General features: G+C 35.6%; 1 protein-coding gene across 3 annotated transcripts in view; it reads left to right on the top strand.

Annotated features, from left to right (window-relative positions):
* Cdk14 (cyclin dependent kinase 14) overlaps nucleotides 1-14,921 on the top strand; it is a 472,739-nt gene that overhangs the window by 275,942 nt on the left and 181,876 nt on the right. For all 3 annotated transcript variants that reach the window (XM_028781762.1, XM_028781763.1, XM_028781764.1), the window contains one exon: nucleotides 8,420-8,482. In XM_028781762.1, coding sequence (XP_028637595.1) covers nucleotides 8,420-8,482 — 63 coding nt within the window. The remainder of the gene's footprint in view (nucleotides 1-8,419; nucleotides 8,483-14,921) is intronic.

Here is a 14,921-nt window from a genome sequence, read left to right as displayed (position 1 = left end):
GACTTTGTCTTAAATGCTGTAGGTTAAGCTTTCTTATCATTTCTCTTTATTAATGAATGACTCTCATGTTTTGAAACTTGCAACACTATGATTTGATTGTGACTTAGGACTGAAATAGGTGAGTGCTGTCAAGCTTCACCAGGAAAAAAAATACAGTTTCAAAGTCAATTCAAACCTGTAAGCAGCATATAAGAGCAGTTTGAACCTAACTTCTTAGTAATTTGATGTTTTAATTCTTTAAACAGCAATCTGAGTTGTTTCAAATTGAGATTATACCTTGAGGGAAATCCTCTTGATTGACGTAGAAGAAATGTTCAGCTTCTGTAGGTTTTCTTCACTTCTCCAGAGCAATGACAGTCCCCTGTGGAATTGTGTGATGCTGATGATCTAAGGTTACATAGATTAAGGAGAGCAAAGATAGTCTTCCCACATTCATAACCTTTGTCAAATCATGTTTAAATTCATACCGCCTTTCAGATGGCATTCCAAAAATGTGATGTGTTTGTCATGTTCTTTTCCTATTGGCCAAATATCTGTTAGTAAGTAACTTTTAAAAAGGAAGGATTTATTTTGCAATACAGTTAAAGAGATGCAATTGCTTTATGGCAGGAAGACAGCAGGATTGTGGGGTGGCTGGTCATTTTGCCTTTCCAGTTAAGAAGCAGAGAGAGATGAATGGTCGTGTTCATCTGGCTTTGTCCTCGTGCTATTTTTATTTAGTTATAACAGCATCCGAGCGATAGCACCATGGGTATCAGTTCCTCAGTCAATCCTCAAACACCCTTATAGCCATGTCTGAGTATTCTTATTCTAATCAACTGATAATAATAATTAGTCATCACAGCTAACAAAAAATTACAGGTGTTGTGTCCTAGACACAATACAGTGCTAATAAAGATAATCTCAGTCAGTAGCTACAATTACCCTTGTTGTCACACTGACAGTTATTGTCATTGCATAAAATTTGTGACCACATGAGATACCACTGAAGAGTAGAAGATGAAGAATGATTCATTTCCTTCAGAAAATGTCTTTAATTTGCAGCATCTTGCTATTTTATAATCAAAGTTACCACCTGAAGTTTCACTATAATGGTTCTCTTGCCATTGAAGAAGAAGATGAAGATAGGGTACATAGATTCAAACTTGGTTGTATAATAAGCGGATTTTCAAAAAAAATTTAAGGTCAGTGAATGAAGGCAAAGAGGGCTTTATATTTTGATACCTCCAATTTATCTGTCTTAGGAGTTCTTAATATATAACATATACCATGTATTTTTTTTTACTATATGCTTCAATAAATTTATAACTGAGCTTTGGTGTTTCACCATAAAATCAACATGCATATTAAGAACACAGAAATTCCAAAATAGTTTTCTGTAATCTCTTCACATTCTTGTGATTAGGACAGATTGTTTTTCTTCTCAACATGATAAAAATTTCAGTAAGTATGAATATATTGACTTTCCCCTCTCTGACAAATGGAAAATTATATGAACACTGTAAAGGCTGTGAAGGCTTTACTTCATGTAATTTCAAAACGATGGGGTCTGTTGGTTATCCTCTCTGAGGAACTTCTTTATTTTTAGCCTAGATGCTTAAAAATAGGACTGTGCTATTTTCAATCTCATATTTTGGCAGCAGTTCCAGACGTCAGAATTAGCTGACAAATACTGTGGACAGATACTTAACATTCCAAGTGAACAGATACAGATACATATGTTTGAAAAGAGGCCTTATTTTTTTTGATAAGGAAAATCCATTCTCCTTCAAAAGCAGAATTACCCTGGGGAACTTGATGACTTGTGAATATTTGATTATTTGGAGCCAAGCACTGAAACCTAAATTCATGAAGATTAAGGTAGAATACAAATGTCCATACGTATATAACAAAAGCTGGACAACCCCCTAACAAATATATTCATTTTTGCATATGCAAAGTGGGCAAACCTTCATGTCCAAGAGATGGCCAGAGTTCCTATAACTTTCTCAGCAGCAGTATTCTGTGGAATTATTTCTATCTCCTGACTCAGGCCTGATTCAAAAATGGCTAAGTGACGGAGTGTAGAAACAACAGAAAAGTTGAGTCCAGCCCTCACCTATCATTTCTTTTGTTGCCCTCTCCTTCTCTCTCTCACCCTGTTTCCCTCTCTTCTCACCCCTTCTTTCTCTTGCTTCTCTTTTTAATGAGCTGTTTTACTTAGGACTGTTTAAGTGTTGTCATGCCAGGGGTTTCAGTCATGTCTTCCTAGTTAAGCTTCGTAACTCACTGGCACATGACCAATAGTGGTTACTGTGCTTCTCAGGCCTGCATATGACAAAATTCATCCAGACTCTGCCTTGCCAAATTGTTTGTGAGGTGAAATCCTTTCATTTCCTGTGTTCTCTACATTCCTTGTATTTTACAAAGCAAAACATGACTATCTTGACTTCTATAGCTAATGTGATCCTGTCATAAGAAATTTCGTCAGGATCACTAACAGATTCAGTACCTTACAAATTATTTTGATTTGAACATTTAGTCTTTAGTGGACTCTGAATTCATATATCTCCCCAGATTTCTTCCTGTAGAAATGTTCCCTGAGCATTCAGCAGTAAAGAAGAAAGATACAGCTAGGCATGGACTAAATCTTTAGAGTCCAAGTCTGTCCCTCCTCTATTTCGGCATGGTCTATTGATCTAGCCACACTTGGAACCACCTACTCCGTGGAAGATTGATTTGAAGTTCTAGCCATCAAATATAAACCTGTCAGACATAAGCATCTGCAGTGCTTCTAAATGGCACTGTCCTGAAGCAAAACAGCACTGATGTGAAAGTCATGGGAGTGAGATGGTCCCATGAGTGGAGAAAGAGTATAGTAGGGAAAAGGAGAGATGCTAGTGCACACAGCCCCGGGGGTGTGAGTGGGAAATGAGCTACTTAATAGACAGCCATCCAGGAGCTGCTCTGTAAGTGCTCCTTTAGGTATTAGACGAAATTGCCGGAGACCAAGCAAGATGGATCCAACCTTATCTGTCCATCATCACAGGAGACTGATCTGTTTGTCACTTTCACTCAGAACCTCTGCTGAAAACTGAACCTGGATGAATCCTGAACAATGGAAGAACCAAGAAATACCATGTGTTATCATTATTTAGCCCCTTATTTCTATACCCGTCCAAATCGCAAAGGTTGCATGATCCAGAACCGAGGCAAGAAGTTACAGATTTAATGAAGTTTGTAGTCGTGCTACATCTGATTCAGCCAAAGTCAGAGTGCTCCGTGTTTAAAAAAAGGAAAGGTTTGCTCCTGTTTTGTTTCATTTTTAATGATGATAATGGGAATAAAATTTTAAAAATAGAAAGGGGAAATAAACAGCTTTTCGTGTGGGTAGAATGGCCAATACTGGCCAGCAAAGGCTGGCCTAGAACTCCTGCTGGCCCATCCTTCATAGAGTTCTTCAGACTCTTGTTTCTAATCACTCAGTACACTCTAAGGTCCATATGCATGTCACTCTGAGTAGAGAATAGTACAATGGGAAAACAGATGAGCATGAAGACAAGAGTCACACATGATGTCCTGAAATGCTACCACACAGGACTGACTTTTCATTTCTCTCTCTAGATGTTTATACTCATTTTTAAATTTCAATCCTTCAAAATATCCCTCCTCAACTTAAACACAACACAGAACATTATCATTATCACCACCATCGTCCTCTACAGCGTCGATGGTGAACCGTCTGCTTTTCTGAAAATGGTGTGATTGTTTTCTCATTAAGTTGTAACACTAGTCTGAGGGAGGGTGTTGATTATCGTCCATTACACAGATGAAGATGTTGTAACGATGAGAGGTCGTGTGACCTATACAAGGTAACGTGACTATTGATAGTCCTGTTCAGATGCAGATGGTTTACCTGCATACATGCCCACGAACTATGTTTCTGTATCCTACATCTAAATAAATACTGACTTAAACATTTAAAGGCTTGATTGAAATACCTTACATGTATGTATGGGATTCTCAAAGAATTAATAGAGATATTTTATCTAAAATGCAAATAAATTTAAGGACTAATTAAATAAATTAAATGACTAAAAAAGATGTCATTTCCTAAGAACTGTTCTCTGGAAGACCTCTCTCCTGCATTTCATGATGCTGTATCACAAGATATGCACTAAGTGGGTCATCAGTATCCCTTGAGAATCAGGACTTTTTGCTTCATTTTTACTTTTGTTCTCACAGATTTGTTGTTTTCATTTTGAACAAAATGTACAACTACTTTATCTTTGCCAAGATGAAAACAATTCATATAAAATTCACAGCAGTTAAACCACATTAGACTTTATCTTTTTTCTGCAAAACCATCATGTCTCATGTATGTAATGTCCTAATAGTTCTTTAATATCACCATGGCCCTACCTCTTACTTTGTTAGTTTTTGAGGCACACATTATCAGATACTTAGCTCTTCTTTCAACCCCAGCCATTTCTGTATTTTGTCTAGATTTGTTAGTCTGTCAGGTCATATTGAATCCTGCTACCTAGAATGATCATTTGTAGAGTGTCTTCATTGGGCGGGGATGCTGTTGTTCTTTGCTATCTTCTCGCCCTCCTTTATTGGTTAGCTAATTCATTTGTTTTAGTTACTGCTGTATTTCAGCAATCCACTTAATCTCCAGAGTTTCCAGACAATTAATGCTCTGCTCACTTTTCATTGTTCTGTAGTTTAGTATCCAATACTATGGTCGATTGAAGACAGTTTTGACAGTTTGATTTATTATTTTTCTAGACATTCTCATGAAAATATTTCTTTTTCCCAGTTCCCTTTTGTATTGACTTCCTTCAGCTGTTTGGCTTCGTTTTGTCCTTCCTGCCATGGGAATGGTTGGGAGAACTGTTTTATGTGTTGCTGAGAAAAGAAAAAACTGCACCCAGTGAAACTGATAGATTGCTTCATGGTTTTCAGAGTTTATAGATTAGTCTCTTTGTTGTTTTTTTTTTTGTTGTTGTTGTTGTTGTTTTATTTTGAGGCAGGGTCTGCCTATGTAGGCCAGGCTAGCCTCAAACTCAGATCTACCTGCCTCTGTCTCCTGAGTGGTGAAATTAAAGGCATGTTCCTACTTGCCAAACTTAGATTAGATTTGTCTTATTAAAGGAGTCATGTGAGTCTTAAATTGTGATCTCTAAAAGAATAGGCTTACCTGAAAAGTCCAATAGATGGCTCACAGATAAAAGGTAGGGCTCCCTTTTCTATCTTTGTCCTTCAGAGAGGATCTGGTTGTTTGTTGATCAGTCACTGGGTCAAGTAACATGTAAATAAAGCATGGAAAAAGAGTTCACTCTCAGGAATAGCAGCTGTATTTCAGTGACTTCCTAGATCGTTGCTACTGAATATTGATATTCCAATGTCAAAAAATGAGAAGAATTCTACATCTATGCTTGACTAACTCAAATGGTTTAATATGAACTTTATCACTGGTATAAAAAGGGTGCTGCTTGTTGCCTTCTGAAAGCGCTTCTATTTTTCTCATGGTTACTTCTTGTCAGTTTGTACTACTGTGCCATTTCTGTTAAACAGATATACACTCTTTAACATACAGTGAGTGATTTTATTGATCACAGAAATAATGCTGCTTCTACATTCTGTAAGTCATGTCTTCATCTGTTTGGTTTTTCTGCCTGTTCAATTTGTTGAGTTTTACAGTGAGAAGTTAGAGCATTTTGGTAAATTTTCATCTTCCTTTCTTTTGATTTCTCAGTCAAATCCCATGTTATAGGGATATGCTTCATTGTGGTTACAGAACTGTGAGGCTGTGGGAAATTTTATATTGCCTCATGCCTCATTTTATGTATGCCCCATATAATGTAATTTTCCTGCTTACTTGCATAAATCACAAAATATAAATATGTATATAATATAAAATATGTATTTTTAAAAAATATATTTATTTTTTAATGTATATGAGTACAATGTAGGTGCCATCATTTCCCATGACAGATGGTTGTGAGCCACCATGTGCTTGTTAGGAATTGAACTCAGGACTTTGGGAAGAGTAGTCAGTGCTCTTAACTGCTGAGCCATCTCTCCAGCTCCTGTATTTTTAAGTTTTTGTCCTTCCTGACTTTTGTGGTTGTTTATTGTGTTCAGTTTATATTTGAGGATATCAGGAATTTTTATTTGTTTTGTAAGTTCAGGCTTATGGTTTTAGTGACCGTAACATGACACAAATTTGTTGTTACAATAGTTTATATTCCTTATCATGACACCATGCCTGTGTCCTTACACAGAAAAGAGGGTAATTATCTTATACATAGTGGGCTGTAAGCACATATAGCCCAGTGCTGCTCTGGATAGGACTCATCTGGTTGTATAACTACATGACAGATGGGACCAGGGTAGATGGCACTTTGAGTAAAAGATCAAGAAGCAAGGCTGGAAGCCATGGGGAATTTAGACCTCCTCTAACAGGTTGCTATCACTCAGACGTGATGGCATGTGTTTGTGATTTTAGTAATTAAGAGGATTTCTAACTCAAGTTCATTGTAGGCCACATTGTGAGATCCTGTCTCTAATGATATGAAAAACAACAAAAAACTTTCTTGAAAGCTTACTCAGGGCCCTACAAGTCCACCCTTCAAGTTACATGCCCACAGAGACCGATGGACCGATGACCTCCATGGAGATGCAACATCTTACATATCTCAATATTTGAACACAGTATTCTTTGATGCAGGCTTCCAGCACATGTGGCTTTCAGTGAGGAGGAACACTGAAGATATTTTCTAACCACAGCAGGCACTAGCCATATGATGGGTCATATCTTCTTTGAGTCATTTTGCTTCTTGTGTGTTAAAAACTATGACAATTAGGTATCATTCATACCCTTTTGGATCTTATACTACACACACAATGTATGCACAACCTTATAGGTTGAAATGTATTCATATACAATTTTATTTGTTCTTCAAAATACAATTGCTCCTAAGTACTTAATTGGCTTCTTTCTGAAGGTGATGTTATCTTAGCTACCCATGAAGGACTGCATTAAGTGAATACTGCAGACTCAGTCTCAGATCAAGATGAATTTCCCTTTGTTTCTTAAATGCTTGGAATAAAACTTGCATATAGTAATTCAGGAAAAGCCCCATGGACCTAATGTAATTATTTTTTGTTTGTTTTACTGAGCTTATCTTATATGTATAACTTTCTATATATCTATGTCTTTCTTTGTGTGTGTGTCAGCTGCCATAGTTTAAATAGTTTCAGCAGCATAAAGTCTGAGTCTGATTAGTAACATCCTGCATGGTTCTAGATAAAATAGTGAAGTCAGACTATATATATCAACTAGCACTTTTGTCCCAGTTTTTTAAATTTTGTCCTTGGAATGGCTAAGTCGTTTCTCAGAACTGATTTCTTTCTGAGTTGTTTAGAGGACAGTCTTCCCTTCATTGTTCTAGTGATCCTTTCAGGGATCCTTAAGGGATGCTCTGTGCTCTGTTGTGGTACCTGGCACACCTTATGTGCCGTGCATCTTTATAAGCACATGATGGGATGACTTTAAGGTCTGGCATGTGTCATTGCCAGTCGCCATTGGTGTACAATTAAATCCCAGTAACCAAATTTGAACTGTGGACATGATGGCTGCAGCAAGGTCCTCAAATGCTTTATAAAACTCAGTCACTCCAGCCAAAGAGACACCAGAACACTTGTTCATTCGTTTTGCCTTGTAATTGTTTGCCTTGTAAATCATAGGATGCCTTAAAATAAGAGAACATAACTTTTGACTAAACTTCCATTTTAATAGTTTTCTGTCATTCATCATCTAAACAAAAGTAAGTTAAGGAAAAATACTATTATTGGTACATTAACTTGTCATGCTTGAAAAATAGCTGCATATTATCTGAGTGCGTTAATAGGTACCTGTCTGTCTTTTTTAAAAGTTGTTACTTTGAAAGCATTTTTTGTTAATTTATAATTTATATTTATTTAAATATAGTCAATTCTTGAAACCTAAAATAATTATGTGTATGTATCTGTGAAAATTCCAGTTATTAATTTCACTAGGATAATAGGGTTTTGGATGTCTTCAAGCTTACATAAAATAAATAAGAATTTAAACTGACTTCAGAAAACTTGTGATTGGCTTTTTATTAAGTATCAGAATGTATATTCAATGATGAAATCAACACTTCACAAACTGTAAACATGTATTCCTATTAAAACAACTATGGTTAACATAAAACCTGAAGGTGAAGGTGGTTTTATTATGGATGAAATGAGGTTTGGTAGGGCATGCAGTTGTACACTCTAAAATATTACCTCACACATTCTGAATTTGTTTTTTCCAGAAGGTAATGGTGACTTTGAAGTAGAAAAATATTGATTCTTCATACTATAGCCAGAGGGATGTTAATACATTTTCACCCTTTTTCCCCAGCACACTGATTTATGTCAGTACATGGACAAGCACCCTGGAGGACTCCATCCAGATAATGTGAAGGTAGGAAACAGGATTTTAAAGCTATGGATTCATATTCTTCATGTGTATATTTTTAGTGTAAAACTAAATTTCTATGATCATTTAAACAGCTTTAAAAATCTTCTGTATAAGGGACATAATATTAAAAAGAACTAATTGTTATTTTAATTGGTGGGATTTATGGTGTTTAAATATTAGTTTTAATACAGAAACTTTTGGATTGTTTTGTACTGTGTAGCAGCTTTTAGTTATATTATATATTTTATACAATAATATAAATGATGATTTCAGATAACTGAGTGAAAAGAACATTTGTGATGTATAAGTGCCTTTATTCAAGTTTTAGCAAAGAAATATATAATTTCTCTGTTTTTTCTTTAGACATTTAGTATATCCTATCCCTCTTGAGTTTTTAATCTTGGATTAAAGGATATTTTCATTTTAAAAAGAAAGATAAAAAATATGTTCTATGACTAGAATGTGTTTATTGTTAAAGTTACACACTGAGGCTGTGCGTTTTGCTACCATTACAAGGATTTACACATGAGATTCCTGCTGTACTTCAGAGTTTTCTTAATTCATATGATTAATGTTTTCAACGTCATACTAAAATAAAACTTAAGTGTAAACCATCAGAGAAAGAAAGAGAGTGTAAGAGACAGAGAGAGAGAGAGAGAGAGAGAGAAGAAAAAAGAATTACACTAGCAAAAAGGAGTGGCGCATTGTAGTGAAGTAACACATTGGCTCTTCCTCAGCGTTTGCTAAAAGGCAAGTCGTTCATCCAGGGTTACATTTAGGATTTACACTGCAGGTAAAATCATTCTCAAATATATCTGACAATAATATAGTGACAGATGCCTCATTGGTATCTCCGTTTGATGTATTAACATGTTTTTGAATGTGATGATATTTATTGTCACTTCAATCTATGAATACAAAGTGAAGAACATAATAATAATATTTAGTAAATTAACAACTGTTCATAATACTGTGCTAGATATTAATTAAAAGGAAACCACTTGGGCTAAAAATGAGACATTGATGTAGTTCTACATGAGCATACAGAGATTTGACAATCAGGTGAAATGATGTTATCTATAAAGTTTATGTCCTAGGCTGACAAGGTGGCCAAGTGAGTCAAAGCCCCCATCTCACATAAGCTTGATGACCTACTTAAAATCACAGGATCCCATAGAGGAAGGACAACACACACTCCAAAAGCTGTCTTAAACACGCATGCTGTAACACACGTGTGCCCACACTCACATACAAATCACACACAATAATAACAATAACATATTTAAATTAGAATGTATATTAGAAGGATTTTGAACTCATCTAATGCACAGGGTTTGGCTAAACATGTCAGATATCATCAAATGATCAGAGGATAATACTCACTATATATTATGGTTAACAAAAGAAAAGTGAAATGGCCGAATTAATTAGCATGCAGATTTGACTGTTTTGACTATTAGTTTTCCAAGTGTTCATCTTCACAATTTGTAGCAGTGTTTTAAAACTGTATCTAAAATTTAACCAATGTACATATTTTCTTTGTTTTTATTTTATACATACCTGTTTATTATGGAGAAAATATGAATGACGGAGCAGGGAGATTGCTCCATGGGTAAAAGCGCTTACCACCAAGAGCGAGGATCTGGGTTCCATACCTAGGACTTGTTTGCTGTAAGGAGAGAGCATCCTCCCACGATTTGTTCCCTAATAGACAGGGTCGCACATGACACCCTGCAAGCACACAGAACAAATAATATACCAGATTAAGTAATAAACTGATGAAAGGTTGCTTTGGGCTGAATTTCAAGTATCACAAAGCTAATAAGTCATGGTAGACTGGAGACAGTGAGGGAGCCCTTAGGCTGGCCTTTAGCCTCTGGATCCATAGGCGTCCCTGAAACATTTTAAGCTATTTTTTATATTTGAGCAAAATATTTGTTTTATTATTTGTCTAGAGCATTCCTTAGATGTACTGGGATAAGCGCAAGAAAATAAGTCAGTTTTAAATAAATTTTCCCAAACATTTTGCTACTTTAATTGCCTACTGAATGTGTCTATTACCAGTATGATATTTTGAAATAAACATTAACTCTTAACTAATAGTTAATTTCTAAGCATTATGTAAATGTCTGACAAATGAGTAATTTCAGCTATTAGTCATCGAGAAGACGAATGTGACCCTGATGTAAAAGCCTGAGGACAGGGCCTCTTTATTAATATTTATGATGATTAAAGAAATAGCAGCTCATTTCTATAACATGAAAGTTAGTATGTAGGAAACTGCTTAGCTTTCTTGGAGACTACTTCGTTTTCTGCATTTTAAGTATTGTCTATTTCAAAGCATGTTGGAGTTTGGTCATAATTAACTAACATACAAAACTTGTATCAGGTTGCAATCTTATGCCCATCACTGAGCTGCAGATTGGCTACTGGATTTTATAAATGACTGAAACAGTTTAAATGTTCCCCTTTACTCAGGTTTCATGTATTTAAAAATTGATAAGCATGAGAGACTGGAAATTAAGGTTCATGGAAAAAGGAAAAGATGAATTGACACAGTCTCTAGCTAACAGACAGAGATGTAGATGGTAGCATCTTATTATCATGATGAGATTGAGTCTTCCTGTGTTTTATGTAATATATTTCCATTTCTGTGGCATAATTACTTTGCTAGATGATTCTTTGCAAAATTACATTTCCCATCTTTTTTTTTTTAAGCAACTGCAAATGACCAAAGTTAATTTTGAACTCCTTGCTTTATTCCCTGAAGTATCTGAAATCCTATTGGTATAAAAACTAACTTCTATTTTTCATTTCGATAGAGATACTAATTAAAATAATATGAAGTTGATTATGGTTGAAAACTTGCTGTCGTTCTTCCATAGTCCAGAGAGCAAGCAGGTGTGTCACAGATAAACAAATGTGATGCCAAATTAAGTTTGCCTTATGCAGATGGCTCTGAGCATACATCCCTAAATGAGACTTTCCAATACCCAGAGAGAAAGCCAAATGACACCTGATTTTCTCCACATACTTCATTAGAGTTCTCATTTAGGTAGTAATGATGCCCTCTCATGCGTTGGCAGGAGTACTATAGAGCTTTGCCTAATTCTGTATGTTAGGAAATATGAGTCTTTTCATGAGTCTATTAAGTAGTATTTTTTTTAATTCTGCATTTTATCTGGATGCCTGCCCAAGAATCTCTTAAACACTTTTATCCTGTTTTTATTATAAGATATAACATTCATTTCTAAAAATTAAAGGATTATTAAAGGATTGAAAGTAAAATTATAATAAAATGATGCATATCATTCCATAATGTATTAGATATACAAGGGGCAGCTAAGAAGGGAATCTCATGATTAACATGGGAGGCAGACCTTCAGTGGAGTCATTTGCTGATATGGTTGTTAGCTAATGGAGCTGACAGAGGAATTAAGGCCAGATAATTAAATAGTACACTCTTCCATGTCAGTGTTTTACAACTCGAATTTAAAGGATGAGAGAATACAATCACTAGAATCATGCTATATATCATTATATATAACTGTAAGGCAGAAGCACCCAATTGGGAGCACCCTCTGGGAACAGGAGAGAAGTCGTGCTAGGACTCAGACTTAAGCTGCTTATTCACCCTCCTTCTCTCCTCCATAGAACAATGCATGTTGCATAAACACTTGTGTTTTATGTTTATCAAGTCCAACAGGATGCCCATAAAGGAAATCAGCAGGTTCAGTAGAGTTGCACACTCTACTCACAACTTTTCTGATTGTCCTGGCTAAGCATGGGTTTTATGTAACTAGCCAGGAATGCTTGAAAACCTATTATAAGCCATAGGCATTATATTAACACTGTGCAGATTTTTATTACTTCACACACCTCTGTAGGGTTATTAAGAGAATTTCAGTGATTATGTATACCTAAACTCACTAGTCTTTGATTATTACATTTCTCTTGAAATTCTTTTTTTCTCTGTGGTGTGGCTTTTTATGACGAATATTCTCCAACATTTTGAGACTTGATTCATTATTTGTTAGTCTGTCAGTGTGTATCTTTATCTCTCTCTCTAGAACAAATTTATATTAGCAGTCTCAATTTATATCAAAATATTTTTTGCTGTCTTGTCTCTTAAGATGGTATAGACACCAAAATCATTGAAATATAAATGATTGTCCATTTTCATTTTGTGAGACAATAATTTCTGCTAAATTTTTAAATTTAGATTGATTAGCAGTTCTGTTAAACAGAATCCTTGACATCTGATCAGTTTCATATCAACTTGACACAAGCTATAATCATTAGGAAGAGGGACTCTCAATCGAGAGAATGCCTCCATAAGACTGGCCTACAAGAAGCCTGGTCAGTTCCTCGATTAATGATTGACATGGGAAGGTCCATCCCTCTGTGGGTGGTGCTGTCCCCTAGACAGGTGCTCCTGGGTTGTATGAGAAAGCAGGCTGAGCAAGCTAGGAGTGGGCATGTCAATAAGCAAGATTTCTTCATGTTTCTGCTTTGAATTCTTGTTCTGATTTTTCGTCATGCTGAATTGTGATATACAAATGTTAACTGAAGTAAACTATTACATGCTTAAAGTACATTTGGCCTTGCTGCTCAATCTAGGCAATAAAACCCCAATTAAGACCAATGACTGTATTTCATCAGCCATAGCCTGGTAACTTCTTCAAGCTTACATATTCTATCAGATCTGTGTAACCTGCAAACACATTTGACTCCCTGGGAGTTTCCTAGAACTAAATCTAGCAGCTTCAGCCTGCTCACTCTGGGCATTGTCTTTCTTGGTGTCCACTGTTTTATGCTAAAATGTGAAGGAAGGTGGGATGGAAGACAACTGACTTGATGAGCCCAACTTCTAAATAAAATGAAAGCACTTATTCCCACAAGAGCTTGTTACATACCTTGAAGTCTCATTTTAAAAAATTATTCCTGGCAGAAAGCTATTATCTTTAGAGAAAATGTGTTAGTGTTCCAGGATCTTAGAAATGTAAATTAATTTTTGTATTATTTAGAAACACGTTATATATTTTTCTGAAGATGTTATTGGAATATAACTAATAATTAGCAAAGTGGAAAAACCCAACGTGAATAGAAATGTGATTAGTTTCTTCTACTGTGCATTGCATGTTTCATAACAGGAGGATATAGAGGAAGTACACTGCAAAATACTGTACCCATGTGGCCCGATGCACAGACACAGATCCTTGTATATTTCCCTCTCTAAATAGTGCAATAAATGCTTTCAAGTGTATGCACAGTGACACATCAAGGAGTAGCTAATGACTTACATTGTGGAATAGCTAGTTTTTTAAAAAAATTTCATTTCATTTACTATCCTTGTATAATCATCCTGTTGCTTTAAATCTGACATAACAAATTGCAATGATACTTTGTAAAGTAAAACTATGTGGATGTAATTGAATATATTATATTAGAATTAGGGCTTAATATTTACACTAAATTTTTTAAGCTTAATTAAATGGGATGAGTCATGATAAATCATTCTGGGGTTTCTCCACATCAAAGAACTAGCATGACAATAAAAGTATTACCTGATACAAGATATAGACTATTTTTAGGATGCAATATTTCTAGGTTTTTTTTTTCCTAGAAGGATGGATAGGCAGAGAACACCTAGAATAGTATGCACCATAAGAAAATCTCAGTAAGTGGTTGATATAAGGCATTTTCTTTAGAGCCTGTTCCAGTGGTATTCATAGAGTTGTGAAATGTTACAATTTAGTGCTATAATTGGCTGTTAAAGATATTCATCCTCAATTCAAACAATCCTTCTTAAAATGAGACACCTAAGATACAGAGATGTTAAATGACCGCCAGATGACAGAAAAGTAGATTAGCTCTGTAGGAAACTACTGGCATGCATAGGCATGTACACTAGTGCCAATAGCTCTTCCTGATAGATGTGATGGTCCCTAGAAGGCCCTAAGTAGTCCTTAAAGGAAATCTTCATGGCTTGGATATCTGCAAAATGTCCACCATGCTTGACCCTGTGTTAAGGAGAATCTTGTATACTAAAGAATCCTTGTATTTCTGACCATTCATAGAACCCAATGACTCTAGCCAACAAGGTAAAATACATCTGAAGTTACATTTTTAGACACTGGTGGGAGGGGCTAGTTATAAATATTGTTGCTGTGTCTCTAATAATTCTGAGCAACAAATATGACATGTCAAATTCAACAGTGCATAACTTTACCAATTGATTTTCAAAGTTATGATTAAGATACCTGAATTTTCTCTTTCTAAAACTTGTTTGAGTAGTTCCAAAAAGGAAGAGCTAAAAGTATTCAAGGGTACTAACAGGTGTTATTTGTTCTACTTTAATCTCTCCCTCTCCCTCCCCCTCCCTCCCCCTCCCCTCCCCTCCCTCCCTTCCCCTCTCCTCCCCTCCCCTCCCCATCCTTAT

This window comes from Grammomys surdaster, unplaced genomic scaffold (assembly GCF_004785775.1).
Source record: "Grammomys surdaster isolate TR1022 unplaced genomic scaffold, NIH_TR_1.0 543, whole genome shotgun sequence".
Taxonomy (NCBI): Eukaryota; Metazoa; Chordata; class Mammalia; order Rodentia; family Muridae; genus Grammomys; species Grammomys surdaster.
The sequence above is the reverse complement of the archived record's forward strand: the minus strand, read 5'-3'. Positions and strand labels throughout refer to the sequence as shown.